This window comes from Pseudoliparis swirei, chromosome 15 (assembly GCF_029220125.1).
Source record: "Pseudoliparis swirei isolate HS2019 ecotype Mariana Trench chromosome 15, NWPU_hadal_v1, whole genome shotgun sequence".
In the NCBI taxonomy this organism is placed as follows: domain Eukaryota; kingdom Metazoa; phylum Chordata; class Actinopteri; order Perciformes; family Liparidae; genus Pseudoliparis; species Pseudoliparis swirei.
In genome coordinates, this window is record NC_079402.1 from 21,544,834 (window position 1) to 21,572,689 (window position 27,856).

Consider the following 27,856-nt stretch of genomic DNA (forward strand, 5'->3'; position numbering starts at 1 on the left):
GTACAGTGTGTATAAGTACCACAGAAGACGCAGTACACAGGTTGGGGTCACATCGTGTTTATTTACTCGCGGGCCATCAGCTTCTGCTTCTTCAGCTTCTTCTGTGAAACCTGAGGAACAGAAGAAGGAATCAGACAGGAAGCAGCTGGTGATGATGTCATAGCTGTGGTGGTGTGATGAGGTCATAGCTGTGGTGGTGTGATGTCATAGCTGTGCTGGTGTGATGAGGTCATACCTTCTTCTTCTGGGCCACCTCCTCCTCCGGCTTGGGGACGATCTGCTCCTTCTCCGTGAGGATCATCTCGATGTGGCAGGGCGAGCTCATGTAGGGGTTGATGCGCCCGTGAGCGCGGTACGTACGCCTCCTCATCTTCGGGGCCTTGTTCACCTGGATGTGCTCGATGACCAGCGAGTCCACGTCCAAACCCTAGACCACAAGAGACCACAGTCAGGAGACCCGCCAGAGAGACATGTACTTTAAATAACGATCAGAATATATATAATGAACCTGTCACCACGGTAATGTATATAGTACTACTCAGTACCATGGGGAGCCAGTAGAGCACCACAGAAGAAGCCGGTTCACGAGACTCTGGTGATCAAAGCTCAGATATTAAGTTTCTCTTCATGGAGAATCAAAGGTGTCCTAATAATCATCACTGCAGTCACCTCAGAGCCTGTTGCTAGGCAGTATATACAAATATATTAAGGTATTTACATCCCATTTAAAGAATAAACTATGAATGAATGTTCAGTTTGTTTCCGTGGAATTATGATAGTTTTTCATTGAAAGTAATTTGTGTAAATCTCACAACGCTCTCGTTGTGTTTACGTCAACAGGAACCGTCGACGATCAATGACATCATCGATATCTCCTGAACTGACTTCTGGTGTGAGGCGTTCAGGTACCTTGAGCTCAGCGTTGCTCTCGGCATTCTTCAGCATGTGGAGCAGGAACTCCGCGCTCTTCTTGGGCCACCGACCCTGAGTCCAGCCGAACTGCTTGGCCTGTAAACAACAACAACTGTTAAGGTCTGTCCTGCAGGACAACTATCAAAGAGACTTTAAATACAGATCAAAGAATATTAATCAACCCGTCACCATGGTACTGCTGTAGTACTACTCAGTACTGCATATAGTACTACTCAGTACCATGGGAGCCAGTAGAGCACCACAGAAGAAGCCGGTTCACTAGACTCTGGAGATCAAAGCTCAGATATTAATTTCTCTTCATGGAGAATCAAAGGTGTCCTAAATAATCATCACTGCAGTCACCTCAGAGCCTGTTGCTAGGCAGAATATGCACATGGATAAAGGTATTGAACGACACGTCATGCAGGGGAACCTGGCCGTGTGTCTTTCAATCAGGGTTGTGGTTCAATCGCCGCCCTAGTCGATGTGTCCTTGAGCCACACACTTGACCCGAGCGGCTCCTGTGTTAGTCACGTGTCGAGCAGCGTAACGCTATGTAATGTGTTGTTGTTGTTACCTGCGCGCGCGGCCGACGCCGCCGTTGTAGCGCCTGAACGGGACGCACTGGTGCTTCACGATGACGTCACGCAGGTACTTGTTGGCCTTGCGGATGTGCATCCCCTTGATGGCCTGGGCCGTCTCACGGGTGTTCTGCGGAGGAAGCGAGCGCATGCGCAGTGAGGAGCGGAGCCAAAGCACGTAACTTTAATTTTTAAAATACACAAGATAATTAAAGCGGCTCAGAATGAATACGCGCTCCGTTATAATCTCGTCATAACAGAGTTCTTCATGTCATATTAAAGCTCGACACATGTACGTGAACGTTACAGTATTTAACCATCTTCTTACCTTGAAGTGGACCCGCAGGTTGGAGCCCCGGACTTACATGGTGCAGGAACAAACAGCCATTAAAACCACACTTTACACAGCAACGCATGCGCCACCGCGACGGGCAGCTCAGCTTTAAACAGAGTTTCACGGTAATCAAAGGTGTCCTAAGTCATCATCACGGCTGCGGGCAGCGGGCTCTACACCCACGTGGGACTCACACTTAGTCGGGTTCTCCGGGTCGAGAGAGTAGCGGACCATCTTCAGAGATCTGGGGAGCAGAGACACGCGTTAACCCCGGTTCCTCCAGACTTCATGTTCACATTGGCTCGTGTTTTCGGCTCCACTAACACCGACCAGCAGCGACAGCAAGCGGCGGAAACACGACACACTGCGGCTCAGAAATGAGCGATTCTCGGCTGCAGTTTGATGCAGGCAGATCCAAGATGGCGGACAGCCAACAGTCACAAATATCACAATACAACTCAACTCCAGCCTCTAAACACAGAAATATTACATCAGCCGACATGTTTAAAGGTTGTTAGCTAAGCGTCGCGGGTTTAAAAAGAAGGATGGTGAAGATTTAATGAAGATTTAACTTGGATTCTTGTCTCCGCGAGCGGGACGATGATGTTACCTCTGAAGCCGCGGAGGGAAGAGGAAGAGCCGGGGACGGCGCGCCTCTTCTACTGCCTCCGCGCTGCACCGCCCCCTGGCGGCCAGGAGGCGCGGTGAGTCCGCCCGGACGGCAGGGGGCGCTGCTCTCTCAACTGTTCTACCGGAATAACATCCGGGGATCTCAGTACATGTATACTATATTTAACTACTGTTTCGAGGTACTTGTACTTTACTAAGTATTTTACTCTCACCCAGTGTCCCCCATAGCACATCCCCCCCGGGCCTCCCCTCTCACCCAGAGTCCCCCATAGCACATCCCTCCCCCCGGGCCTCCCCCCCTCTCACCCAGTCCCTCCCAGAGCTCCATAGAGACTGTGTCTGTCCCACGGCCACTTAAACTTAAATTAATTATTTCAAAAGAAAGCAGAAGAGGAGTCGTAGGCTACACAATAACCTTATACAAGTTAACACCATTATTTCAGCAGTGCAACAAAATAGGTCTATTAAATGTGGTCTCCTAAATATTCGATCTCTGTCATCTAAAGCTGTGTTACTAAATGATTTAATATCAGATAATCACATTGATTTATGTTGCCTAACTGAAACCTGGCTGAGCCATGAAGAATATGTCTGCCTGAATGAATCGACTCCTCCAAGTCATATTAATACTCACATTCCTCGAGGCACCGGTCGAGGAGATGGAGTAGCAGCCATCTTTGAATCGAGCCTATTAATTAATCCTAAACCTAAATTACACTACACCTCATTTGAAAGCCTTGTTCTTAGTCTTTCACATCCAACCTGGAAAACACTACAGCCAATTCTATGTGTGATTCTGTACCGGCCACCAGGTCCATATTCAGAGTTTATATCTGAATTCTCAGAATTTATATCAAGTTTGGTTCTTAAAACTGATAAAGTTATGATTGTAGGAGATTTTAATATCCATGTGGATGTTGATAATGATTGCCTTAGTGCTGCATTCATCTCCTTGTTGGACTCGATTGGCTTCTGTCAGAGTACAGAAACCCACTCACAGCTTTGGCCACACGCTTGATCTTGTTCTTACTTATGGCGTTGACATTGAGCATTTGAACGTCTTCCCTCTTCTGTCAGACCACAACCTCATAACTTTTGAATTTATACTACCGGAGTGTACTCCGTTAGTCAAAAGTTTCTACACCAGATGTCTAACTGACAGTGCTGTAGCTAAATTTAAAGAAGCGATTCCTTCTGCATTTGATTCAATACCACGTCTCAATATAATAGAGGACTCCTGGTCTAACTTTAGTCCGTCCCAGATTGATCATCTTGTTGACAGTGCCACAGGCTCTCTGAGAATGACACTGGACTCGATTGCCCCTCTGAAGAAGAAGACAGTGAGGAAGAGGAGGTTTGCTCCCTGGTATAACCCTCAGACCCGCAAACTGAAGCAAACGTCACGAAAGCTTGAAAGCATATGGCGATCAACTAATCTGGAAGAATCCCGCTTAGTTTGGCGAGATAGTCTTAAAACTTATAAGAAGGCCCTCCGTAATGCCAGAGCAGCCTATTATTCATCAGTAATAGAGAAAAATAAGAACAACCCCAGGTTTCTCTTCAGCACTGTAGCCAGGCTGACAGAGAGTCACAGCTCTGTGGAGCCGAGCATTCCTATAAACCTTAGTGGTAATGACTTTATGAACTTCTTTAATGAAAAGATTTTAACTATTAGGGACAAGATTAATAATCTCTTGCCCTTAACCAGTGCCAATCTGTCCTCAAGTGGAATGGCCTTGGAAACCGCTGTATGCCCTGGTGTATATTTGGAGGGCTTTTCTCCCATCAACCGTGACCAATTATCGTCAACGGTTTCTACTTCTAACACGTCTACCTGTCTCTTGGACCCCATCCCGACGAGGCTGCTTAAAGACGTTTTGCCTTTAATTGGCAGCTCTCTATTAGATATTATCAATGTGTCTCTGCTAACAGGCCACGTACCACACTCCTTCAAAGTGGCTGTTATTAAACCTCTCCTGAAGAAGCCCACTCTGGATCCAGAGGTGTTGGCTAACTACAGACCGATCTCTAACCTCCCCTTCCTCTCCAAGATCCTTGAGAAAGTGGTCGCAAATCAGTTGTGTGACTTTCTACATCATAATTGTTTATTTGAGGAGTTTCAGTCAGGATTTAGAAAACACCACAGCACCGAGACAGCACTGGTGAAAATTACAAATGACCTCTTAATGGCAGCAGATAAAGGACTCCTCTCTGTACTGGTCTTGTTAGACCTTAGTGCTGATAGAGGACTCCTCTCTGTCCTGGTCTTGTTAGACCTTAGTGCTGCATTCGACACCATTGACCATGACATCCTGTTACAGAGACTGGAGCAGTCGATTGGCATTTCAGGCACGGCACTAAGTTGGTTTAAATCCTATTTATCAGATCGATCTCAGTTTGTATTTGTAAACGATGACGCCTCGATAACCACCAACGTTAGTCACGGAGTTCCACAAGGTTCTGTGCTTGGACCAATTTTATTTACCTTATACATGCTTCCTTTGGGCAATATTATCAGGAAACACTCCATAAACATTCATTGTGATGCAGATGATACTCAACTATATCCATCGATAAAACCAGAGGAAACCAACCAACTAAGTAAAATTCAAGCATGTCTTAAAGACATAAAAAAATGGATGACCTGCAACTTCTTGATGTTAAACTCAGACAAAACCGAAGTAATTTTACTCGGCCCTGAGCACCTCAGAGATCAATGATCTGGTGATGTGGTTTCTGTAGACGGCATTGCCCTGGCATCCAACACCACTGTAAAGAATCTTGAATGTATTTTAACTCTAAATCTGTCCTTCTGTACACATTACATCTATTGTTCTGTCCATCCTGGAGAGGGATCCTCCTCTGTTGCTCTCCTGAAGGTTTCTCCCTTTTCCCCTGAAGGGTTATTTGGGAGTTTTTCCTGATCCGATGTGAGGTTTTGGGGCAGGGATGTCTATGTGTACAGATTGTAAAGCACTCCGAGACAAATTTGTAATTTGTGAAATTGGGCTATACAAATAAACTGAATTGAATTGAATATATATACACTACCGTTCAAAAGTTTGGGAGCACCCAGACAATTTCGTGTTTTCCATGAAAACTCACACTTTTATTTATCAAATGAGTTGCAAAATGTATAGAAAATATAGTCAAGACATTGACAAGGTTAGTAATAATGATTTGTATTTGAAGTATTAATTTTTTTCTTCAAACTTTGCTTTTGTCAAAGAATGCTCCTTTTGCAGCAATGACAGCATTGCAGACCTTTGGCATTCTAGCTGTTAATTTGTTGAGGTAATCTGTTGAAATGTCACCCCACGCTTCCTGAAGCACCTGCCACAAGTTGGATTGGCTTGATGGGCACTTCTTGAGGACCATACGGTCAAGCTGCTCCCACAACAGCTCAATGGGGTTGAGATCTGGTGACTGTGCTGGCCACTCCATTACAGACAGCTTACCAGCTGCCTGCTTCTTCCCTCAATAGTTCTTGCACAATGTGGAGGTGTGCTTTGGGTCATTCAGTGCGGTTACATGATGGTATAATTCGAATCTTGCTTTAGTCGGACTATGCTATCTTTTGGGGGATCAGCTGTTCTCCCAATATACATGGCAGTGAGTAATTCGAATCATTGGCCGAAAGCATGTCATATCCGATACGATAGGTGGCGCTGTTTTCATTACAACTCGTGGTGATACAGCCATTTCCGCTTGACCTCTTCACCACCACCAACAACAACATCAACATTTCGAGAAAGAACCATGAACTTTAGTATGTTCAACTCCTTCAATACATTAAGCATAAATTCTGTCTGCTCTTCGGTCCAGAAATGTGTGGTGGCTCTTGTGTTCTCCATAGCGTTGTTTGCAGCGCCGCCGCCCATAACGCTGCACGACGCGCTGCGCGTAGGGCACCAAGTCCTGAGGGGGCACCACTAAATAGGCAACTAATAAAATCCTCATAGTTATAATAATTATAATGCCGATATTATTTCAGTCTAGAAATATTAGGCGCCTTTTAGGCATGTATATCACAAAACAGGCAGAACAAGAGATATATTTAATCGCCCACCAACTCTCCCCCCCCCCCGTTAACACTTCTCGGGTCGCATCGCTCTGCCGTGATGCGCCGACACATCGGCGCACACAGACCCGATCTCAGGGGGGCATCATGAGGAGTTATGCTTAGGGCACCAACATGGTTAGCAGCGGACTGGTTATTTGTTGCAACCTGGCCGGCAGAAACAATTTATCGCCTCTTTCACTTCCGGGTCACGACATGGGAGAGGGAGGAGGAGGCGGGCGGGATCTCGAGCATGCGCAAAGACGCAAAGTCCAGTTCCGAATCGAATTCAGAGTTACATGCCGCGAGAGTCGAATTATCAACTGGATCGGACCGAGCTATCCAGGGGTGTTAATCGGACCGAAGTCGGACCGCACATAGTCCGACTAAGGTGTTTACATGAAACGGATAATTCGATTTCAGTCCGACTAAGCCAATAATTCGATTGCATGTAAACGCACTGACTGTCCTGTTGGAGGAGGAAATTGGCTCCAATCAAGCGCTTCCCACAGGGTATGGCATGGCGTTGCAAAATGGAGTGATAGCCTTCCTTATTTAAAATCCCTTTTACCTGGTACAAATCTCCCACTTCACCAGCACCAAAGCAGCCCCAGACCATCACATTACCTCCACCATGCTTGACAGATGGTGTCAGGCACTCTTCCTGCATCTTTTCACCTGTTCTGCGTCTCACAAATGTTCTTCTGTGTGATCCAAACACCTCAAACTTGGATTCATCTGTCCAGAACACCTTTTTCCAATCTTCCTCTGTCCAATGCCTGTGTTCTTTTGCCCATACCAATCTTTTCTTTTGATTGGCCAGTCTCAGATATGGCTTTTTCTTTGCCACTCTGCCTAGAAGGCCAGCATCCCGGAGTCGCCTCTTCACTGTCGACGTTGACACTGGCGTTTCTGGTCCCATTTAAAGAAGCTGCCAGTTGAGGACCTGTGAGGCGCCTATTTCTCAAACTAGAGACTCTAATGTACTTGTCTTCTTGCTGAGTTGTGCACCGGGCCTCCCACTTCTCTTTCTGCTCTGGTTAGAGCCCGTTGGTGCTGTTCTCTGAAGGAGTAGTACACACCGCTGTAGGAAATTTTCAGTTTCTTTGCAATTTCTCGCATGGAATAGCCTTCATTTCTAAGAACAAGAATAGACTGGCGAATTTCACATGAAATTTCTTTTTTTCTGGCCATTTTGAGAGTCTTATCGAACCCACAAATGTGATGCTCCAGATAATCAACTAGCTCAAAGGAAGGCCAGTTTTATAGCTTCTCTCATCAGCAAAACAGTTTTCAGCTGTGCTAACATAATTGCACAAGGGTTTTCAAGGGTTTTCTAATCATCCATTAGTCTTCTAAGGCGATTAGCAAACACAATGTACCATCAGAACACTGGAGTGATAGTTGCTGGAAATGGGCCTCTATACACCTATGGAGATATTTCATTTCATTAGAAACCAGACGTTTCCACCTAGAATAGTCATTTACCACATTAACAATGTATAGAGTGTATTTCTGATTGATTTAATGTTATCTTCATTGAAAAAAACAATGCTTTTCTTTGAAAAATAAGGACATTTCTAAGTGATCCCAAACTTTTGAACGGTAGTGTACATATATAATTATAATAGGTATTCTGTTATTGTGGGATCTTTAGTTTTTTATTGCTTATTTGATTATACAACTTGTTTTGATTGATCTTGTTTCTTTTTACGATGTATCTTGTTTACATTCTTCTCTGTGCTGTAGTAATACTAAAGGATTAACTAATCTTACCTTATATTATCTTATCGTATTTTATTTTCTTACATTTATTTGACTGCTTAAGTTGTTTTATATATTTATAATATGGATCAAATAGATTTTGATGTATATTGACATTGAGCTGCAGCTTTAAGGTGATCAACACAATTTATTTTTTATAGCCTAAAATAATATATAATAAATAAAATAATGATAATTTTATAAATATATATAATTCTTCATCATGAGTACTTTCACTTGTGGTACTTTAATTAGATTTTGATGCTGATATTTTTTTTACTTCAAATAGATTTTGAATGCAGTACTTTTATTTCTTGAAAGTACTTCTTCACTCTGATAACCTTCAACACATAAAATACAACAACAGGATGTTGTGTTGTTTATGTTATACGAACAATACTGTTAATACTACTACGTCATTATATACGTACATAGCATCATTATTATTTGGTCCAACCATCATTTTCAAGCAAAAATGTCCAAATGTTCAGTTTGATCTCATAATAAACTTTATTAAAACAAACAAACATTTAGGTCCAGGAAGAAAAACAAGCAGCCAACAACAACAACGAGCTGTAGGGGGCTCCTCCAGGATAGTCTGCACACGGCTCTAAAGCCTCTTGATTGTTGTTTGTTCTTTTGTTTACAAAAATAAAGATATTATTTACACGCTCAGTGAATATATATATGAACCTGTCACCACGGTAATGTATATAGTACTACTCAGTACCATGGGGAGCCAGTAGAGCACCACAGAAGAAGCCGGTTCACGAGACTCTGGTGATCAAAGCTCAGATATTAAGTTTCTCTTCATGGAGAATCAAAGGTGTCCTAAATAATCATCACTGCAGTCACCTCAAAGCCTGTTGCTAGGCAGTATATACAAATATATTAAGGTATTTACATCCCATTTAAAGAATAAACTATGAATGAATGTTCAGTTTGTTTCCGTGGAATTATGATAGTTTCTCATTGAAAGTAATTTGTGTAAATCTCACAACGCTCTCGTTGTGTTTACGTCAACAGGAACCGTCGACGATCAATGACATCATCGATATCTCCTGAACTGACTTCTGGTGTGAGGCGTTCAGGTACCTTGAGCTCAGCGTTGCTCTCGGCATTCTTCAGCATGTGGAGCAGGAACTCTGCGCTCTTCTTGGGCCACCGACCCTGAGTCCAGCCGAACTGCTTGGCCTGTAAACAACAACAACTGTTAAGGTCTGTCCTGCAGGACAACTATCAAAGAGACTTTAAATACAGATCAAAGAATATTAATCAACCCGTCACCATGGTACTGCTGTAGTACTACTCAGTACTGCATATAGTACTACTCAGTACCATGGGAGCCAGTAGAGCACCACAGAAGAAGCCGGTTCACTAGACTCTGGAGATCAAAGCTCAGATATTAATTTCTCTTCATGGAGAATCAAAGGTGTCCTAAATAATCATCACTGCAGTCACCTCAGAGCCTGTTGCTAGGCAGAATATGCACATGGATAAAGGTATTGAACGACACGTCATGCAGGGGAACCTGGCCGAGTGTGTCTTTCAATCAGGGGGTTGGTGGTTCAATCGCCGCCCTAGTCGATGTGTCCTTGAGCCACACACTTGACCCGAGCGGCTCCTGTGTTAGTCACGTGTCGAGCAGCGTAACGCTATGTAATGTGTTGTTGTTGTTACCTGCGCGCAGCGGCCGACGCCGCCGTTGTAGCGCCTGAACGGGACGCACTGGTGCTTCACGATGACGTCACGCAGGTACTTGTTGGCCTTGCGGATGTGCATCCCCTTGATGGCCTGGGCCGTCTCACGGGTGTTCTGCGGAGGAAGCGAGCGCATGCGCAGTGAGGAGCGGAGCCAAAGCACGTAACTTTAATTTTTAAAATACACAAGATAATTAAAGCGGCTCAGAATGAATACGCGCTCCGTTATAATCTCGTCATAACAGAGTTCTTCATGTCATATTAAAGCTCGACACATGTACGTGAACGTTACAGTATTTAACCATCTTCTTACCTTGAAGTGGACCCGCAGGTTGGAGCCCCGGGACTTACATGCTGCGGGAACAAACCGCCATTAAAACCACACTTTACACAGCAACGCATGCGCCACCGCGACGGGCAGCTCAGCTTTAAACAGAGTTTCACGGTAATCAAAGGTGTCCTAAGTCATCATCACGGCTGCGGGCAGCGGGCTCTACACCCACGTGGGACTCACACTTAGTCGGGTTCTCCGGGTCGAGAGAGTAGCGGACCATCTTCAGAGATCTGGGGAGCAGAGACACGCGTTAACCCCGGTTCCTCCAGACTTCATGTTCACATTGGCTCGTGTTTTCGGCTCCACTAACACCGACCAGCAGCGACAGCAAGCGGCGGAAACACGACACACTGCGGCTCAGAAATGAGCGATTCTCGGCTGCAGTTTGATGCAGGCAGATCCAAGATGGCGGACAGCCAACAGTCACAAATATCACAATACAACTCAACTCCAGCCTCTAAACACAGAAATATTACATCAGCCGACATGTTTAAAGGTTGTTAGCTAAGCGTCGCGGGTTTAAAAAGAAGGATGGTGAAGATTTAATGAAGATTTAACTTGGATTCTTGTCTCCGCGAGCGGGACGATGATGTTACCTCTGAAGCCGCGGAGGGAAGAGGAAGAGCCGGGGACGGCGCGCCTCTTCTACTGCCTCCTCCGCGCTGCACCGCCCCCTGGCGGCCAGGAGGCGCGGTGAGTCCGCCCGGACGGCAGGGGGCGCTGCTCTCTCAACTGTTCTACCGGAATAACATCCGGGGATCTCAGTACATGTATACTATATTTAACTACTGTTTCGAGGTACTTGTACTTTACTAAGTATTTTACTCTCACCCAGTGTCCCCCATAGCACATCCCGCCCCCGGGGCCTCCCCCCCTCTCACCCAGAGTCCCCCATAGCACATCCCTCCCCCGGGGCCTCCCCCCCTCTCACCCAGTCCCTCCCAGAGCTCCATAGAGACTGTGTCTGTCCCACGGCCACTTAAACTTAAATTAATTATTTCAAAAGAAAGCAGAAGAGGAGTCGTAGGCTACACAATAACCTTATACAAGTTAACACCATTATTTCAGCAGTGCAACAAAATAGGTCTATTAAATGTGGTCTCCTAAATATTCGATCTCTGTCATCTAAAGCTGTGTTACTAAATGATTTAATATCAGATAATCACATTGATTTATGTTGCCTAACTGAAACCTGGCTGAGCCATGAAGAATATGTCTGCCTGAATGAATCGACTCCTCCAAGTCATATTAATACTCACATTCCTCGAGGCACCGGTCGAGGAGATGGAGTAGCAGCCATCTTTGAATCGAGCCTATTAATTAATCCTAAACCTAAATTACACTACACCTCATTTGAAAGCCTTGTTCTTAGTCTTTCACATCCAACCTGGAAAACACTACAGCCAATTCTATGTGTGATTCTGTACCGGCCACCAGGTCCATATTCAGAGTTTATATCTGAATTCTCAGAATTTATATCAAGATCAAGATTCAAGATTCAAGATGTTTTATTTGTCACATACACACACAGGGTGTGCAGTGAAATGAAAGTGGCAATGCTCAGCAGGAATGTGCAAGTTTGGTTCTTAAAACTGATAAAGTTATGATTGTAGGAGATTTTAATATCCATGTGGATGTTGATAATGATTGCCTTAGTGCTGCATTCATCTCCTTGTTGGACTCGATTGGCTTCTGTCAGAGAGTACAGAAACCCACTCACAGCTTTGGCCACACGCTTGATCTTGTTCTTACTTATGGCGTTGACATTGAGCATTTGAACGTCTTCCCTCTTCTGTCAGACCACAACCTCATAACTTTTGAATTTATACTACCGGAGTGTACTCCGTTAGTCAAAAGTTTCTACACCAGATGTCTAACTGACAGTGCTGTAGCTAAATTTAAAGAAGCGATTCCTTCTGCATTTGATTCAATACCACGTCTCAATATAACAGAGGACTCCTGGTCTAACTTTAGTCCGTCCCAGATTGATCATCTTGTTGACAGTGCCACAGGCTCTCTGAGAATGACACTGGACTCGATTGCCCCTCTGAAGAAGAAGACAGTGAGGAAGAGGAGGTTTGCTCCCTGGTATAACCCTCAGACCCGCAAACTGAAGCAAACGTCACGAAAGCTTGAAAGCATATGGCGATCAACTAATCTGGAAGAATCCCGCTTAGTTTGGCGAGATAGTCTTAAAACTTATAAGAAGGCCCTCCGTAATGCCAGAGCAGCCTATTATTCATCAGTAATAGAGAAAATAAGAACAACCCCAGGTTTCTCTTCAGCACTGTAGCCAGGCTGACAGAGAGTCACAGCTCTGTGGAGCCGAGCATTCCTATAAACCTCAGTGGTAATGACTTTATGAACTTCTTTAATGAAAAGATTTTAACTATTAGGGACAAGATTAATAATCTCTTGCCCTTAACCAGTGCCAATCTGTCCTCAAGTGGAATGGCCTTGGAAACCGCTGTATGCCCTGGTGTATATTTGGATGGCTTTTCTCCCATCAACCGTGACCAATTATCGTCAACGGTTTCTACTTCTAACACGTCTACCTGTCTCTTGGACCCCATCCCGACGAGGCTGCTTAAAGACGTTTTGCCTTTAATTGGCAGCTCTCTATTAGATATTATCAATGTGTCTCTGCTAACAGGCCACGTACCACACTCCTTCAAAGTGGCTGTTATTAAACCTCTCCTGAAGAAGCCCACTCTGGATCCAGAGGTGTTGGCTAACTACAGACCGATCTCTAACCTCCCCTTCCTCTCCAAGATCCTTGAGAAAGTGGTCGCAAATCAGTTGTGTGACTTTCTACATCATAATTGTTTATTTGAGGAGTTTCAGTCAGGATTTAGAAAACACCACAGCACCGAGACAGCACTGGTGAAAATTACAAATGACCTCTTAATGGCAGCAGATAAAGGACTCCTCTCTGTACTGGTCTTGTTAGACCTTAGTGCTGATAGAGGACTCCTCTCTGTCCTGGTCTTGTTAGACCTTAGTGCTGCATTCGACACCATTGACCATGACATCCTGTTACAGAGACTGGAGCAGTCGATTGGCATTTCAGGCACGGCACTAAGTTGGTTTAAATCCTATTTATCAGATCGATCTCAGTTTGTATTTGTAAACGATGACGCCTCGATAACCACCAACGTTAGTCACGGAGTTCCACAAGGTTCTGTGCTTGGACCAATTTTATTTACCTTATACATGCTTCCTTTGGGCAATATTATCAGGAAACACTCCATAAACATTCATTGTGATGCAGATGATACTCAACTATATCCATCGATAAAACCAGAGGAAACCAACCAACTAAGTAAAATTCAAGCATGTCTTAAAGACATAAAAACATGGATGACCTGCAACTTCTTGATGTTAAACTCAGACAAAACCGAAGTAATTTTACTCGGCCCTGAGCACCTCAGAGATCAATGATCTGGTGATGTGGTTTCTGTAGACGGCATTGCCCTGGCATCCAACACCACTGTAAAGAATCTTGAATGTATTTTAACTCTAAATCTGTCCTTCTGTACACATTACATCTATTGTTCTGTCCATCCTGGAGAGGGATCCTCCTCTGTTGCTCTCCTGAAGGTTTCTTCCCTTTTTTCCCCCCTGAAGGGTTATTTGGGAGTTTTTCCTGATCCGATGTGAGGTTTTGGGGCAGGGATGTCTATGTGTACAGATTGTAAAGCACTCCGAGACAAATTTGTAATTTGTGAAATTGGGCTATACAAATAAACTGAATTGAATTGAATATATATACACTACCGTTCAAAAGTTTGGGAGCACCCAGACAATTTCGTGTTTTCCATGAAAACTCACACTTTTATTTATCAAATGAGTTGCAAAATGTATAGAAAATATAGTCAAGACATTGACAAGGTTAGTAATAATGATTTGTATTTGAAGTATTAATTTTTTTCTTCAAACTTTGCTTTTGTCAAAGAATGCTCCTTTTGCAGCAATTACAGCATTGCAGACCTTTGGCATTCTAGTTGTTAATTTGTTGAGGTAATCTGTTGAAATGTCACCCCACGCTTCCTGAAGCACCTGCCACAAGTTGGATTGGCTTGATGGGCACTTCTTGAGGACCATACGGTCAAGCTGCTCCCACAACAGCTCAATGGGGTTGAGATCTGGTGACTGTGCTGGCCACTCCATTACAGACAGCTTACCAGCTGCCTGCTTCTTCCCTCAATAGTTCTTGCACAATGTGGAGGTGTGCTTTGGGTCATTGTCCTGTTGGAGGAGGAAATTGGCTCCAATCAAGCCGCCCACAGGGTATGGCATGGCGTTGCAAAATGGAGTGATAGCCTTCCTTATTTAAAATCCTTTACCTGGTACAAATCTCCCACTTTACCAGCACCAAAGCAGCCCCAGACCATCACATGACCTCCACCATGCTTGACAGATGGTGTCAGGCACTCTTCCAGCATCTTTTCACCTGTTCTCGTCTCACAAATGTTCTTCTGTGTGATCCAAACACCTCAAACTTGGATTCATCTGTCCATAACACCTTTTCCAATCTTCCTCTGTCCAATGCCTGTGTTCTTTGCCCATACCAATCTTTTCTTTTTATTGGCCAGTCTCAGATATGGCTTTTTCTTTGCCACTCTGCCTAGAAGGCCAGCATCCCGAGTCGCCTCTTCACTGTCGACGTGACACTGGCGCTTATGGGTACCATTTAAAGAAGCTGCCAGTTGAGGACCTGTGAGGCGCCTATTTCTCAAACTAGAGACTCTAATGTACTTGTCTTCTTGCTGAGTTGTGCACTGGGCCTCCCACTTCTCTTTCTGCTCTGGTTAGAGCCCATTGGTGCTGTTCTCTGAAGGAGTAGTACACACCGCTGTAGGAAATTTTCAGTTTCTTTGCAATTTCGCATGGAATAGCCTTCATTTCTAAGAACAAGAATAGACTGGCGAATTTCACATGAAATTTCTTTTTTTCTGGCCATTTTGAGAGTCTTATCGAACCCACAAATGTGATGCTCCAGATAATCAACTAGCTCAAAGGAAGGCCAGTTTTATAGCTTCTCTCATCAGCAAAACAGTTTTCAGCTGTGCTAACATAATTGCACAAGGGTTTTCAAGGGTTTTCTAATCATCCATTAGTCTTCTAAGGCGATGATCAAACACAATGTACCATTAGAACACTGGAGTGATAGTTGCTGGAAATGGGCCTCTATACACCTATGGAGATATTTCATTAGAAACCAGACGTTTCCACCTAGAATAGTCATTTACCACATTAACAATGTATAGAGTGTATTTCTGATTGATTTAATGTTATCTTCATTGAAAAAAACAATGCTTTTCTTTGAAAAATAAGGACATTTCTAAGTGATCCCAAACTTTTGAACGGTAGTGTATATATATAATTATAATAGGTATTCTGTTATTGTGGGATCTTTAGTTTTTTATTGCTTATTTGATTATACAACTTGTTTTGATTGATCTTGTTTCTTTTTACGATGTATCTTGTTTACATTCTTCTCTGTGCTGTAGTAATACTAAAGGATTAACTAATCTTACCTTATATTATCTTATCGTATTTTATTATCTTACATTTATTTGACTGCTTAAGTTGTTTTATATATTTATAATATGGATCAAATAGATTTAGATGTATATTGACATTGAGCTGCAGCTTTAAGGTGATCAACACAATTTATTTTTTATAGCCTAAAATAATATATAATAAATAAAATAATGATAATTTTATAAATATATATAATTCTTCATCATGAGTACTTTCACTTGTGGTACTTTAATTAGATTTTGATGCTGATATTTTTTTTACTTCAAATAGATTTTGAATGCAGTACTTTTATTTCTTGAAAGTACTTCTTCACTCTGATAACCTTCAACACATAAAATACAACAACAACAGGATGTTGTGTTGTTTATGTTATACGAACAATACTGTTAATACTACTACGTCATTATATACGTACATAGCATCATTATTATTTGGTCCAACCATCATTTTCAAGCAAAAATGTCCAAATGTTCAGTTTGATCTCATAATAAACTTTATTAAAACAAACAAACATTTAGGTCCAGGAAGAAAAACAAGCAGCCAACAACAACAACGAGCTGTAGGGGGCTCCTCTGTCGGGGGGGGGGGGGCTCCTCCAGGATAGTCTGCACACGGCTCTAAAGCCTCTTGATTGTTGTTTGTTCTTTTGTTTACAAAAATAAAGATATTATTTACACGCTCAGTGAAAAACATCCAGACGATCAAAGACTGAAGCTCCTCAAGGTCAAAGGTCATCTCAGGCTGATCTTCTTCACCTCCTCTTCCTCCTCCTCCTCTTCTTTCTCTCCTCCGTGGAGCTGCAGCTGTGTAACTTAGCATCTGGTTAGAATATATCAATTATAAATATATATATATATATAATAAATATATCTTAATATATATTATAAAAAAATTATGACTTTCTTGGCGTAGCATTACACGGGGGGGTAAACCGACCTCTGTCACCTGCTTTACTTTATTTATATATATATATTATTAATAAATATATAATAAAGTCAAACAGATGAGTTGTTGATTCATTTAGTCCTTTTGATTTTATGTATTTTCTATTGATCATTATTTTGTGTATTTTTCACAAAGAAGTTGTTTTGTTGTACATTTACGAGGTAGATACACTAATAAATGATGTAATATTACATAAAGTTCTTAAAATGAGCTGCACCTTTAAAGTAGTGAAACATTTAAATATATATTATTCTGCATTATGAGTATTTCAGTATATTTTGATGCTGATACTTTTACTGGAAACAAAGTATTTGTACAACGATAATAGTATTTTATCTGCTGTAAAACATTTGGAATAAATATTATAATCACTCTTATTATCTTCTTAAGTCAAAATGTTGAGCAATAAAACAAAAACATGAATTATGAATGTTTCATCGGCCAGAAACACAGACATAAGCTCCAGAGGCAGGCTAGCACCCGGCTCCAGTCTTTATGCTAAGCTAAGCTAAGATATGCTAAGCTAAGTTGCTGACAGCTGCAGCTCCTCCTGCTTCAGGTCCAAGGAGAGAGGAGACGAGAGAGAGAGAGAGGAGAGAGAGAGAGAGAGAGAGCGGAGACAGGAGAGCGAGGAGAGAGAGAGGAGACAGGAGAGGAGACGGGAGACGTGAGAGAGGAGAGAGGAGACGTGAGAGAGAAGAGAGGAGACAGGAAAGAGAGGAGACGGGAGAGAGGAGACAGGAGAGAGGAGAGAGGAGACGTGAGAGAGGAGACAGGAAAGAGAGGAGATGGGAGAGAGGAGACAGGAGAGAGGAGACAGGAGAGAGGAGACAGAGAGAGAGAGGAGACAGGAGAGGAGACGAGAGAGAGAGATAGGAGACAGGAGAGCGAGGAGAGGAGACAGGAGAGGAGACGGGAGAGAGAGAGAGGAGACAGGAGAGGAGACGAGAGAGGAGACAGGAGAGCGAGGAGAGAGAGAGGAGACAGGAGAGGAGACGGGAGACGAGAGAGAGGAGACGTGAGAGGAGACGTGAGAGAGAAGAGAGGAGACAGGAAAGAGAGGAGACAGGAGACAGGAGAGGAGAGAGAGGAGACAGGAGAGAGGAGACAGGAGAGGAGAGAGAGGAGAGACAGGAGAGAGAGAGAGGAGACGTGAGAGGAGAGAGAGGAGACAGAGGAGACAGGAGACGGGAGACAGGAGAGAGAGAGAGGAGACGTGAGAGAGGAGACGGGAGAGAGAGGAGAGGAGACGGGAGAGAGGAGACGGGAGAGAGAGGAGAGGAGACAGGAGCGAGGAGGCAGGAGGCGTCTTCTTGTCCTCAGGAGGAGGCGTCAGGACGTCCTGCAGACAGTCATAAACTCTTCTTCTTCTTCAAGAACTCTTGAAGGCTTCTGATTGGCTGCTGCTCAGACATGTGGTTCGTTCTGTAACTCTTCTTCTGGTGTCTTTATAAGAGTAGATTACAGCGTGTGAGGGGGGCTCACTTGAGACAGGGGCTGACCACGGTGGGGGTGGGGGGGTAGACCAGGACCACGTCCACCCGCTCAGACCCGTTCTGAGGACAGATGATCTCGGTCAGACCTTCAGGCCTCGGCTGGCTCAGCAGCTCACCTGGAACAGACAGGAAGTCAGACAGACAGACAGGAAGTCAGACAGGAAGTCAGACAAGAAGTCAGACAGGAAGTCAGACCGACAGACAGGAAGTCAGACAGACAGACAAGAAGTCAGACAGGAAGTCAGACACACACACACATAACGTTCTGTACAGGACCAGCAGGGGGCGCTGGGTCTCTGTATTAAAGCCACCATCATTGTTAAACATGTTACTATTATTAGTATTGTTTATATTTGTTTTAGTTAATTTATTCTTTTTATTAGACATTTGGGGATCGTTGTGCATCGTTTGTGTTTATACATCATTTAATTATCTGACTTGTTGGTATTTGTATAAATATTATGGATGGAACATTTTCAATAGAAACAAACCAGCGTCCAGAGTCCATTTCATAAAATATGAAACATGTTATTAAAACTAGTTCAGATACAAGCTAACGTCACTTAGCTTAGCAGAGTAGCATTTGGATTACTTAAGACACTCATTGGTCAGGAGGCCAGAGGTCAGAGGTCATCGTCCTCTGACTGTGTGCTCTGAGCCAACAAGATAAGAGCAGCTCCTCATGGAATCAATCACTGCACCAGTCGGCTTATTGATACGTTCACTCTGCAGCCGATTGGTCTGCTGGAAGGAAGCCAGGGAGATGTATGTACAGTTAGAGTACAGTCAGATATACTCACTGAGTACTCAGAGTACAGTCAGATATACTCACTGAGTACTCAGAGTACAGTCAGATATACTCAGAGTACAGTCAGATATACTCAGAGTACAATCAGATATACTCAGAGTACAGTCAGATACACTCACTGAGTACTCAGAGTACAGTCAGATATACTCAGAGTACAGTCAGATACACTCACTGAGTACTCAGATTACAGTCAGATATACTCAGAGTACAATCAGATATACTCAGAGTACAGTCAGATATACTTACTCCTCTTCGTATAATTCTATAGGAATATGTAAATTTCTGAATAAGCAAATCTATGAATATGTAAAGATATGAATATGTAAATATGAATAGCATTCATGAGTGAAGCAGCCGACGGCTCATAAACTGAGTCTAAAGTAACCCAACATCAAGGAGCAGGAATGCCCCCCCCCCCACCCCCAGGTAGGAGAACATTTACATTCCTGAAGGATGTCGGCTCGCCGCCATAAAAGGACAAAAGAGACGGGAGGAGGAACACTTCCTGTTTCCAGGAAGCTCAGTCACTTCCTGTTCCCTTGTGAGCTGCTCTGAGAATACTTCATGCTTTATCCTTTTATAATGAACTCACTATGACTCAATAATGTGTAACACTTCATATACGTAAATGTGTATATATATATATACACAGTATATATATGTGTATGTATAAGCCGTGTGCATCACGTCATCCTGCTCTCTGATTGGCTCACTCCTGATGTTTAAATATTTATAATCTTCCACCTGAAATAGAATTGAAGCTGAGAAGAGGAAGCAGCGCTCCTCCTCTTCCTCACCAGTCAGCTGGTCGCGTGAGGAAGAGATTAGTTTACGTCTAATCCACCTCAGCGCTGCTGCTCCCATGATGCACTGGGCTGCAGACCTCATAACAATAATAATGCGTTGGTATTGATTAGGTATTGATGATGTATAGATAAGCCCCTCCTTCATTTGGCCTCCATGACCTTCAGGACAGAAACCGGCGCTCCGCCCACAAATAGCGCTCCGGTTCAGAGGATGTTCTGCACATGCTCAGTGGGGAGCAGGAAGAGAGGTGTGCGGCGTGAATGAGCTGATCGTTGCTATGACAACGGGATATCTGATCCAGTATTATGGGATGGATCCACTCTTACTATTCCTGATGTTAACTTATAAAATGACAGAAAGACGTGAAGCGCTGAACAAGCAGGCATAGCATGGACACACGAGCTAACGGCTAGCTGCAGCAGACAGGAAGCAGCTCTGTGACTCCGTAGACTCAACAGACCATAATAATCTGAGGGGATCAGCAGCTGAGAGGTGCTCAGGAATGTGAGGCTGACTTCAGCTCCATAAAGAACTCCACAAATAACTCAGAGAGAGAGTCAGCGTGAGTCAGAGAGAGAGTCAGAAGTCAAAACAATATATATATATACACAAACATACATACACATATATATACACATATGTATGTATATACATATACACGAATCACAGCACGTTCCCTCTCGTGGATCTTATCTCTCTGCTCGTCTTCATCCAGTTACAGGATTAAAATCAGATTAGAACCAGAGAGGGAGAAGAAGAATGAGAGGGAGGAGAGGAAGAATGAGAAGCAGAGGCAGAAGGAGGAGAGGGGAAATGAGAGGGAGAGGGAAAAGGAGGGAGGAGAGGAATGAGAAGGAGAGGAAGAAGGAGATGGGGGAGGGAAAAGGAGGGAGGAGAGGAATGAGAAGGAGAGGAAGAATGAGAAGGAGAGGAAGAGGAGGAGGAGAGGCGTGGTGTCCCCTGTGGCGTCAGGAGAACTTGGAGGATCTCATCAGGATCTTTTCAGTATTTGTGTAAAACTGCTGCAGGTCTTTTATTTTGAAGGAGACGGGTTTTAAAAACCAGGAGATTGTGAAGTTTCCGTGTCGAGCTGGCATGAAGCAGAACTACCTTCTGACTGCCCGAGTTATTGATTATGCATCAGCGTGATCACATCAGCCCGCCGGCCGCCACAATAAAAGCACTTAAAAGCTGAGTGTTTAATGGATCGGGAAAAAAGGAATAAAAAAGGAAGATCAGGAGACAAAGGAGACGAGCACCCTCCTCTTCCTCCTCTGAAGCCACACTAGCTGCTTAGCTTAGCCCGTGAGGAAATGACTCATGATTCAACTTTTACCTTACGAGTCCTTTGACTCCTGACAATGTAAGACTCAGAAAGCATCTTAATGATAACGTGTATTAATCTGAGCTCATCGTGTTCCTCGTCTCTCATCTCGTGTGTACGGGTCGTTGCTCTGTCCAGAGCGTCTCAGGTGAATAGGCAGACGGTCAGCGGTGTTACCTGGGAAGCCGTGCGGCCGGGCCGAGCCTCTCTTCAGGCACTTGGGGCACAGGATGTGGGCGGAGTACAGCAGGCCGGGCCACTCCCGCAGCAGCAGGTCGAGCTCCTCCACCAGCGGCGTGACGGCCTGCCAGGCGGTCCACATGTTGGGCAGCGAGGCGTGGCTGGCGATGGACAGCGTGGCCGGCTGCAGCGCGCCGCGCGCCGCCCGGTGGCTGATGACCACGGGCACTTTGCCGCGGTGGGCCAGGATCTGGCGCCGGCCGTCCGCCCGCTGCACCACGTGGCGGTTGATCTGCACGCTGAGGCGGGCGAACAGCCCGGGGGGGAACAGCAGCGGGAAGCTGTACTGGATGTGCAGCTGCTCCACGGAGAACACGGGGCACGCCGGCAGCGCGGAGGCCTCCGCCCGCGGCGGCTCGCCGCTGACGTAGCTGGGGAACTTGTACCAGGCCGTGGCTCCGTTCAGCGGCCGGCCGCGCGGCTTGTTGACGCAGTAGCAGACGCCCATCTTCTCCAGCAGCTCCATGATCAGGTGGAGGTCCTGCTGCGTCTGGATGAGCGGGCGCAGCAGCAGGCGGATGACGTTGGAGGGCAGCAGGCCGTGTTGGAGGAAGCCCTCCAGGTGGTGCTGCAGGTGGCTCACCTTCAGGGGCTCGCCCTTCTCGTCCTCCACCACCAGGCTCACCCGGCCCCTGTCCCCCCGCCGCCCCTCGGCCAGCAGCCGGGCCAGCAGCGAGGACTCGTCCCCCTGGAAGAACACGTTCAAGATGGCGGTGAAGCGCGGCAGGTTGTGGAACACGTACTCCTTCAGGAGGGGGCTGTCCTCGAAGTAGAGCAGCTTGCCGCTCTCGTGCAGGTAGGTCAGGGCGCTCTGCAGGCGGTCCTCGGTGAGCCCGGCCTGCAGGCCCAGGCGGGCCGAGTCCCACCACGACAGCCACAGGTCTTGGTGCTTGAAGTGCAGCTCCTCCAGCAGCTGCCAGGAGCGCGGCAGCACGCGCTGCAGGTTGGGGAAGATGTCCCGCTGCTCGGCCACGGACATCAGCTTCTCCCGCAGCCGCTGGATGTTCCTCTGGGTCTCCGTGCAGCTGACGCTGAGCACCGGGGACAAGACCTGCAGCCGGTGGTTCAGCAGGTACTGCAGCTGCGACTTCCTGCGCCTCAGGTTCCTGTCGGAGACGCCGTAGAAGAGGAGGTGGGGGCTGGAGGAGCGCAGGTGGAAGCCCTGCTCCAGCGCCTGGTCCACCTGCAGGGCCCGGCTCCTCAGGGCCAGGACGTCGCTCTTCTCCTGCAGGCCGATCTGCCTGTGGATGTCCAGCCCCTTCTCCTCCAGCTCCGCCTCCCCGCACAGGTCGGCGTGCGTCCCCACCAGGCACACCACCGCGCGGGGCACTTTGGCACCGAGCAGGTGGAGGAAGTACCCCACGTGGGCGTAGAAGTCCTCGGGCGAGTAGGTCCGAAGGTTCACGGCGAGGATGTAGAGCGCGCCGGGCGACAGGAGGAAGGGGTTGATGAGCTCGTACTTTGGCTTCCCCGACAAATCAAACACCAGGAAGGTGAGGCAGCGCTCGGCGTCCGCCACCCAGTCCGTGACCTCCACCCCTTTGTTCCCCGGGGCGCCCCGGAGGTCCCGCTGCAGGCTCGCCACGCTCCGCCTCAGCAGGGTTTTCCCGGCGTTGGTCATCCCCATCAAGACCAGTTTGAGGCGCGGCTTCACGGCGAGCTGCACCTGAGCCAGCTCCTTCTGGTAGGCCGCGATGTAGGGGATCCCCTTCATGCAGACCTCGTAGGGAGGCTGGATCAGGGGGTTGTCCTTCACCTTCCAGATGTTCACTTTGGACAGATTCCCAAAGTCATCTGGAAGAATGGCGATCTGGTTCCCCTGGAGGACCAGCTCCTCCAGCCGGTGCAGCTCCACGATGGAGTCGGGCAGGTAGGTGATGTTGTTGTTGTCCAGCCACAGGTTGGCCAGCTGCCCCAGCCGGCCCACGTCCTCCGGGAGCTGCGTCAGCTTGTTCCGGCTCAGGTAGATCTCCTCCAGCCCCGCGATGCTCAAGATCACCTGGGGGAAGTCCTCAAACTCGTTGGAGGACAGGTTGAGCATCTTGAGTCTCTGCATGCGGCCGAACGCCGCGGGCAGCGCCGACAGCTCGTTGCCGTCCAGCATCAGGCTCTCCAGGTGCAGCAGGAGGCAGAAGGTGTCGGGCAGCGAGGACAGGTGGAGGCTGCTGAGCCACAGGATCTTGATGGAGCGCAGCTTCATCACGTCCGCCGGCAACGCCTCGAACTTGTTGCCGGAGCAGTCCAGCTCCTCCAGCTCGCCGAGGGCCAGGATCTCGGGGGGGAACCGGTTCAGCTTGTTGTGATCCGCGTCCAGGGTCCGCAGCTTGGCGAGGCCGGAGAAGGAGGCGGGGAGGCGGTGCAGCTCGTTGAAGCTGAGGTCCAGCTCCTCCAGGGACTGCAGCGCTCCGATCTGAGCCGGCAGACTCTGGATCTTGTTGTGGCTGACGCAGAGCTTCTTCAGCGCCGGCAGCCGGCCCAGCTCCTCGGGGAGGCTGCGCAGGCAGTTGTGGCTCATGTCGAGCTCCACCAGCCGCACCAGCTCCAACACCACCTGGGGGACGAAGGAGAACTTGTTCCTGCGCAGCACCAGGACGCGCAGATTGTTGAGGCTGGAGCCCAGCCCGTCCGGCAGCTCCTGCAGCGAGTTGTTGCCCAGGTTGAGCGCCTCCACCTCGGCGATGTCCTCCGGGAGGACGATGCGGTTGTCCTCGGAGCTCAGCGTGAGCTGGCGCAGGTCGCGCCGCAGCTTCCTGGAGCGGAGGGCGGCGTCCCTGCACAGCCGCGCCGCCTTCAGCTCCTTCTCCTTGTCCTCCATGGCGCGGCCGCCGGACCCCGCCTCCTCCTCCTCCTCCTCCTTGTTATCATGGAGAGTTTTCATGGAGACCGCGCGCGCAGCATGGTGGACGGGCAGCTTCACGAACCAGCGCGCCCGCCGCGGAGTGGACAAAAGACGGGAGACCGAGGCGTGGGGCCGGGAGCGGGAGCAGCGGCTGCGGCCGCGGAGGCATCCTCTGCGCCTGCGCCACTCCGCGCACACAGACACGCTCACAACCGCGGGTTCGATGCCCAAAGCGAGGCGCGGCGCCGCGGGGTAAGTGCGTCCTTCACGGGCCTCATCGCTCCGCGCGCCGTCTCTGGAGCTCCGTGTCGAGCCGCTGGGTGTCAAGCCGCTGGGTCTCCTTCCTGGAGCGAAGTGAGGGGAGAGAGGCTCACACTGCGTCAGATCTGTGGTCCCTCCTCCTCCTCCTCCCTTCTGCTGCGTGGAGAGGAGGAGGAGGAGGAGGGGGTGGAGGTGATTGTTCTGAGTTGATACAAATGAGCAGAAATCAATGTTAAAAAAAAAAATTTATGGTTTAAAACTTTTTCAGAGTGATACACATTTAAATAAACGCATCAGACTTTACACTTACTCTGTATGTTTATACGAACATGAATATATATAAATAGGTATATACATATGTATATTTATATATAAATATACATATATTTATATATACAGATACACGTCTATGAATAAACTTTACCTCGTGGGGTCATGAGCTCGTCTCAGGACTCTGTCTCCATCCTCAGGACGAGACGTGCAAATGAACAACAAAGTTCTTCATTGATCCATAACCTGTGAAGAGTCTTCTTCATCTTCTTCCTTATCACCAGCTTCATCCTCACATGCGCAAAAGCACCTGTCCCAACACCAGTGTAAGGACAGGTGAAGTGGGACAGGTGTAGTAGGACACCAGTATAAGGATGTAGTGGGACAGGTGTAGGAGGACACAGGAGACAAAGGGCCTTCAACTGATCTTCTGAGGACCAACAACACAACCTGGTTTCAAGTGGCATGGATTCATTAGTTACCAGCAACAGAGTCCAGGACCAGCAGCAGAGTCCAGTTCTACAGACATAGTTTCTCTTCATAAATATTAAAGTGTCCTTGTTGTCATTTGTATTTTGTTAACTTTCCCAAATAAAACAAAATGTTTCTTTAACCCAGTTTAAGATTAAACAACAACAACAAACAGTAAATAACGACAACAAGTTCAGATGTTTGACTTTAGACTAGTTTATTGACTAAAACATGATCACATGACTTCAGAAATGATTTTAATAACAAACATCGTTTTAAAAAGGTGCAAACGGTTCTTCATTGGATTCGGCCCCCAGGTGCTCGGCCCCCCAGGTGCTCGGCCCTTGAGCGTTCAGTAGTAGGGGCCCGTGTTCTCGCAGCCCGCGTAGCTCGGCCAGTCGGGGCCGTGTGAGCACGTGGGGCTTCCGTAGCTGTCAAAATGAATCCCACAGTCAAAGGAGTCTGTGAGCCGGCTGCAGGCGGTCTGCGGGGCCCCCCCGCAGGTCGCCTGCGGGGCCCCCCTGGAGGAGGCCCAGGCGGTCCGGTAGTTGCCCCCCTGGTTGCTGTCCCAGTACTCGCGCCCACAGACCTCGTAGCAGACGGCGAACTCCACGCGCTCGTGAGGCCGGAGCGTGTCCGGTAGCGCGGCGCTGAAGGAGAAGGTGTCGCTGTGGGCCGTCGGGTACGAGTCCTTCACGTACTGGCAGCTCACGTCCCGGTGGCTCCGCCAGCCGTCGGACGTCAGCCGCAGCTTCACAGCCTTCTGGAAGGACACGTTTTTTACCTTCACGGTTCCCGCCAGAGCGCGCTCCTTCAGCACGCAGTGCTCCAGGCACACAGAGTTCCTCTCCAGGCTCTTGCGGAAGTGCAGATAGTCCGAGGAGGGCGGAGCGAAGTCCAGCACCAGCCGGTCCTCCTCGGAGACGAGGGACAGAGCGGAGCGGAGCAGCTCCCGGATGTTCAGAGGGACGTCGATCAGGTCACCGAACCGAGAGAACGTCTTCACTTTGGTGAGCGACAACCCTCGGTGGTCGGCGAAGGTCACCTGCTTCTTGGCATTCCCCGAGTCCTTCCTGGGGGCCGGCCCGTCCTCGGGGGCCGGCTCGTCCACGCAGCGGGAGCGCTGCAGCCTCAGGCAGGAGCTCAGAGCCGCTTTGCCCGTTTGAGGAGACAACCTGTACACAAACTCCTCCTGGGACAGGGACAGAGGGACGGCCATGTGGAGGACTCTGGAACAGAGACGACGTGGAGCGGTTAGAGCGCTGCTCCTTTTTAAACGAGTTAAATACATTTACAGAGACTTGGAAGGCAAATAAGAGATAACAGAAGCTACCTGGAGCCACAGAGAGTTACAGAGAGCTACACAGAGTTACATGGGGCTACATAAAGCTACACAGTTACCTGGAGCTACATAAAGCTACATTTAGCTACCTGGAGCTACATAAAGCTACTTTTAGCTACCTGGAGCTACATAAAGCTACATTTAGCTACCTGGAGCTACATGGAGCTACATGGAGCTACATTTAGCTACCTGGAGCTACATTTAGCTACCTGGAGCTACATAAAGCTACATTTAGCTACCTGGAGCTACATGGAGCTACATAAAGCTACATTTAGCTACCTGGAGCTACATAAAGCTACATTTAGCTACCTGGAGCTACCTGGAGCTACATGGAGCTACATTTAGCTACCTGGAGCTACATAAAGCTACATTTAGCTACCTGGAGCTACATAAAGCTACATTTAGCTACCTGGAGCTACCTGTTATGTAGAGCTGGAATAAAACCCTTTGATGTTCTGACCTCAGACTTCTTGTGTCCTCCTGTGACTGTCCACAGGAGACGAGATGCTAACGGTCTCAACTCAGTTCATCATCATCATCTTCATCTTCTAGGTGGACATTGATTATAGAAATACAACTTGTTTTCTCTACCTCTTTCTCCCCATAAACAGTTTTCTCCATCTCTTACTCCCCATAACCTTTTTTCTCCACCTCTTCCTCCCCATAAACAGTTTCTCCACCTCTTCCTCCCCATAAACGGTTTTCTCCACCTCTTCCTCCCCATAAACGGTTTTCTCCACCTCTTCCTCCCCATAAACAGTTTCTCCACCTCTTCCTCCCCATAAACGGTTTTCTCCACCTCTTCCTCCCCATAAACGGTTTTCTCCACCTCTTCCTCCCCATTAACAGTTTTCTCCATCTCTTCCTCCACATAAACGGGTTTCTCCGCTGCTCCTGCTCTTTAAACTTCATGAACAAGCCGCCATCACTCAACAGCTTCACGAACTTCCTCCTGACCGGACCAGCATGTCCTCCTCTTCCTCCTCTTCCTCTGCACTGCGCACCTGTCCGTGATCCTCTGTTACCTGTCCGTGCTCCCCGGTACCTGCAGCTCACCTTTAGTGCGCTGCAGCCATGGCGGCGGCCTGTCTTTGATCCGCGGTGGTCGCGAGCTCTCCTCACATCCTAATCCTGTTTTCACATATTTCTCTCGCGGCCACAAACCTCACACGGAGTGCAGGTGAACAGCTG

General features: G+C 47.2%; 4 protein-coding genes and 6 non-coding genes across 11 annotated transcripts; all 10 read right to left on the reverse strand.

Moving 5' to 3' along the window:
- Nucleotides 1-41: 41 nt before the first annotated feature.
- Nucleotides 42-2,402, reverse strand: LOC130204957 (60S ribosomal protein L17). The gene is made up of 6 exons (XM_056432000.1): nucleotides 2,007-2,402; nucleotides 1,822-1,853; nucleotides 1,490-1,623; nucleotides 910-1,024; nucleotides 236-427; nucleotides 42-110 (listed from the first exon to the last, which is right to left on the reverse strand). The coding sequence occupies exons 1-6, from the start codon at nucleotides 2,059-2,061 to the stop codon at nucleotides 63-65; spliced, it is 576 nt and encodes a 191-aa protein (XP_056287975.1). The 5' UTR covers nucleotides 2,062-2,402; the 3' UTR covers nucleotides 42-62.
- Nucleotides 602-665, reverse strand: LOC130205853 (small nucleolar RNA SNORD58). The gene has a single exon (XR_008833995.1). It is a non-coding gene; the product is annotated as a small nucleolar RNA SNORD58 (small nucleolar RNA).
- Nucleotides 1,208-1,271, reverse strand: LOC130205849 (small nucleolar RNA SNORD58). The gene has a single exon (XR_008833992.1). It is a non-coding gene; the product is annotated as a small nucleolar RNA SNORD58 (small nucleolar RNA).
- On the reverse strand, nucleotides 1,925-1,987 carry LOC130205854 (small nucleolar RNA SNORD58). Its single transcript, XR_008833996.1, has one exon. It is a non-coding gene; the product is annotated as a small nucleolar RNA SNORD58 (small nucleolar RNA).
- Nucleotides 2,403-8,767: 6,365 nt separating the features above from the next.
- LOC130204955 (60S ribosomal protein L17-like) lies at nucleotides 8,768-10,920 on the reverse strand. Its single transcript, XM_056431996.1, has 5 exons — nucleotides 10,874-10,920; nucleotides 10,496-10,545; nucleotides 10,295-10,335; nucleotides 9,962-10,096; nucleotides 8,768-9,475 (listed from the first exon to the last, which is right to left on the reverse strand). The coding sequence occupies exons 2-5, from the start codon at nucleotides 10,533-10,535 to the stop codon at nucleotides 9,296-9,298; spliced, it is 396 nt and encodes a 131-aa protein (XP_056287971.1). The 5' UTR covers nucleotides 10,536-10,545; nucleotides 10,874-10,920; the 3' UTR covers nucleotides 8,768-9,295.
- Nucleotides 9,068-9,132, reverse strand: LOC130205852 (small nucleolar RNA SNORD58). Its single transcript, XR_008833994.1, has one exon. It is a non-coding gene; the product is annotated as a small nucleolar RNA SNORD58 (small nucleolar RNA).
- Nucleotides 9,675-9,738, reverse strand: LOC130205850 (small nucleolar RNA SNORD58). The gene has a single exon (XR_008833993.1). It is a non-coding gene; the product is annotated as a small nucleolar RNA SNORD58 (small nucleolar RNA).
- On the reverse strand, nucleotides 10,399-10,461 carry LOC130205855 (small nucleolar RNA SNORD58). The gene has a single exon (XR_008833997.1). It is a non-coding gene; the product is annotated as a small nucleolar RNA SNORD58 (small nucleolar RNA).
- A 5,412-nt stretch (nucleotides 10,921-16,332) lies between the features above and the next one.
- On the reverse strand, nucleotides 16,333-24,446 carry mfhas1 (multifunctional ROCO family signaling regulator 1). 2 transcript variants are annotated; one of them, XM_056432880.1, is made up of 3 exons: nucleotides 21,420-24,446; nucleotides 18,293-18,419; nucleotides 16,333-16,681 (listed from the first exon to the last, which is right to left on the reverse strand). In XM_056432880.1, the coding sequence occupies exons 1-3, from the start codon at nucleotides 24,358-24,360 to the stop codon at nucleotides 16,675-16,677; spliced, it is 3,075 nt and encodes a 1,024-aa protein (XP_056288855.1). In that variant the 5' UTR covers nucleotides 24,361-24,446; the 3' UTR covers nucleotides 16,333-16,674. The 2 variants fall into 2 exon arrangements, 1 of the variants encoding a protein (XP_056288855.1); XR_008833925.1 differs by lacking the exon at nucleotides 16,333-16,681 and adding an exon at nucleotides 18,896-19,047 and having other exon boundaries at nucleotides 18,333-18,419.
- Nucleotides 24,447-25,523: 1,077 nt separating this feature from the next.
- ppp1r3b (protein phosphatase 1, regulatory subunit 3B) lies at nucleotides 25,524-27,850 on the reverse strand. Its single transcript, XM_056433036.1, has 2 exons — nucleotides 27,722-27,850; nucleotides 25,524-26,552 (listed from the first exon to the last, which is right to left on the reverse strand). The coding sequence occupies exon 2, from the start codon at nucleotides 26,540-26,542 to the stop codon at nucleotides 25,676-25,678; it is 867 nt and encodes a 288-aa protein (XP_056289011.1). The 5' UTR covers nucleotides 26,543-26,552; nucleotides 27,722-27,850; the 3' UTR covers nucleotides 25,524-25,675.
- Between the last annotated feature and the right edge of the window lie 6 nt (nucleotides 27,851-27,856).

Excerpts from the sequence above, each read along its gene's own strand:
- LOC130204957 (XM_056432000.1), bottom strand. The coding sequence starts at position 2,061 with ATGGTCCGCTACTCTCTCGACCCGGAGAACCCGACTAAGTGTGAGTCC. Across the intron at positions 1,025-1,489 it reads GGCGTCGGCCGCGCGCGCAG|TTGTTGTTGTTTACAGGCCA; the intron begins GTAACAACAACA and ends AGACCTTAACAG. Across the intron at positions 111-235 it reads AGGTGGCCCAGAAGAAGAAG|GTTTCACAGAAGAAGCTGAA; the intron begins GTATGACCTCAT and ends TCTGTTCCTCAG.
- LOC130204955 (XM_056431996.1), bottom strand. The coding sequence starts at position 10,535 with ATGGTCCGCTACTCTCTCGACCCGGAGAACCCGACTAAGT. Across the intron at positions 10,336-10,495 it reads CCCGGAGAACCCGACTAAGT|CATGTAAGTCCCGGGGCTCC; the intron begins GTGAGTCCCACG and ends TTGTTCCCGCAG. Across the intron at positions 10,097-10,294 it reads ACCTGCGGGTCCACTTCAAG|AACACCCGTGAGACGGCCCA; the intron begins GTAAGAAGATGG and ends CTTCCTCCGCAG.
- mfhas1 (XM_056432880.1), bottom strand. The coding sequence starts at position 24,360 with ATGAAAACTCTCCATGATAACAAGGAGGAGGAGGAGGAGGAGGCGGGG. Across the intron at positions 18,420-21,419 it reads CCGGCCGCACGGCTTCCCAG|GTGAGCTGCTGAGCCAGCCG; the intron begins GTAACACCGCTG and ends TGTCTGTTCCAG.
- ppp1r3b (XM_056433036.1), bottom strand. The coding sequence starts at position 26,542 with ATGGCCGTCCCTCTGTCCCTGTCCCAGGAGGAGTTTGTGTACAGGTTG.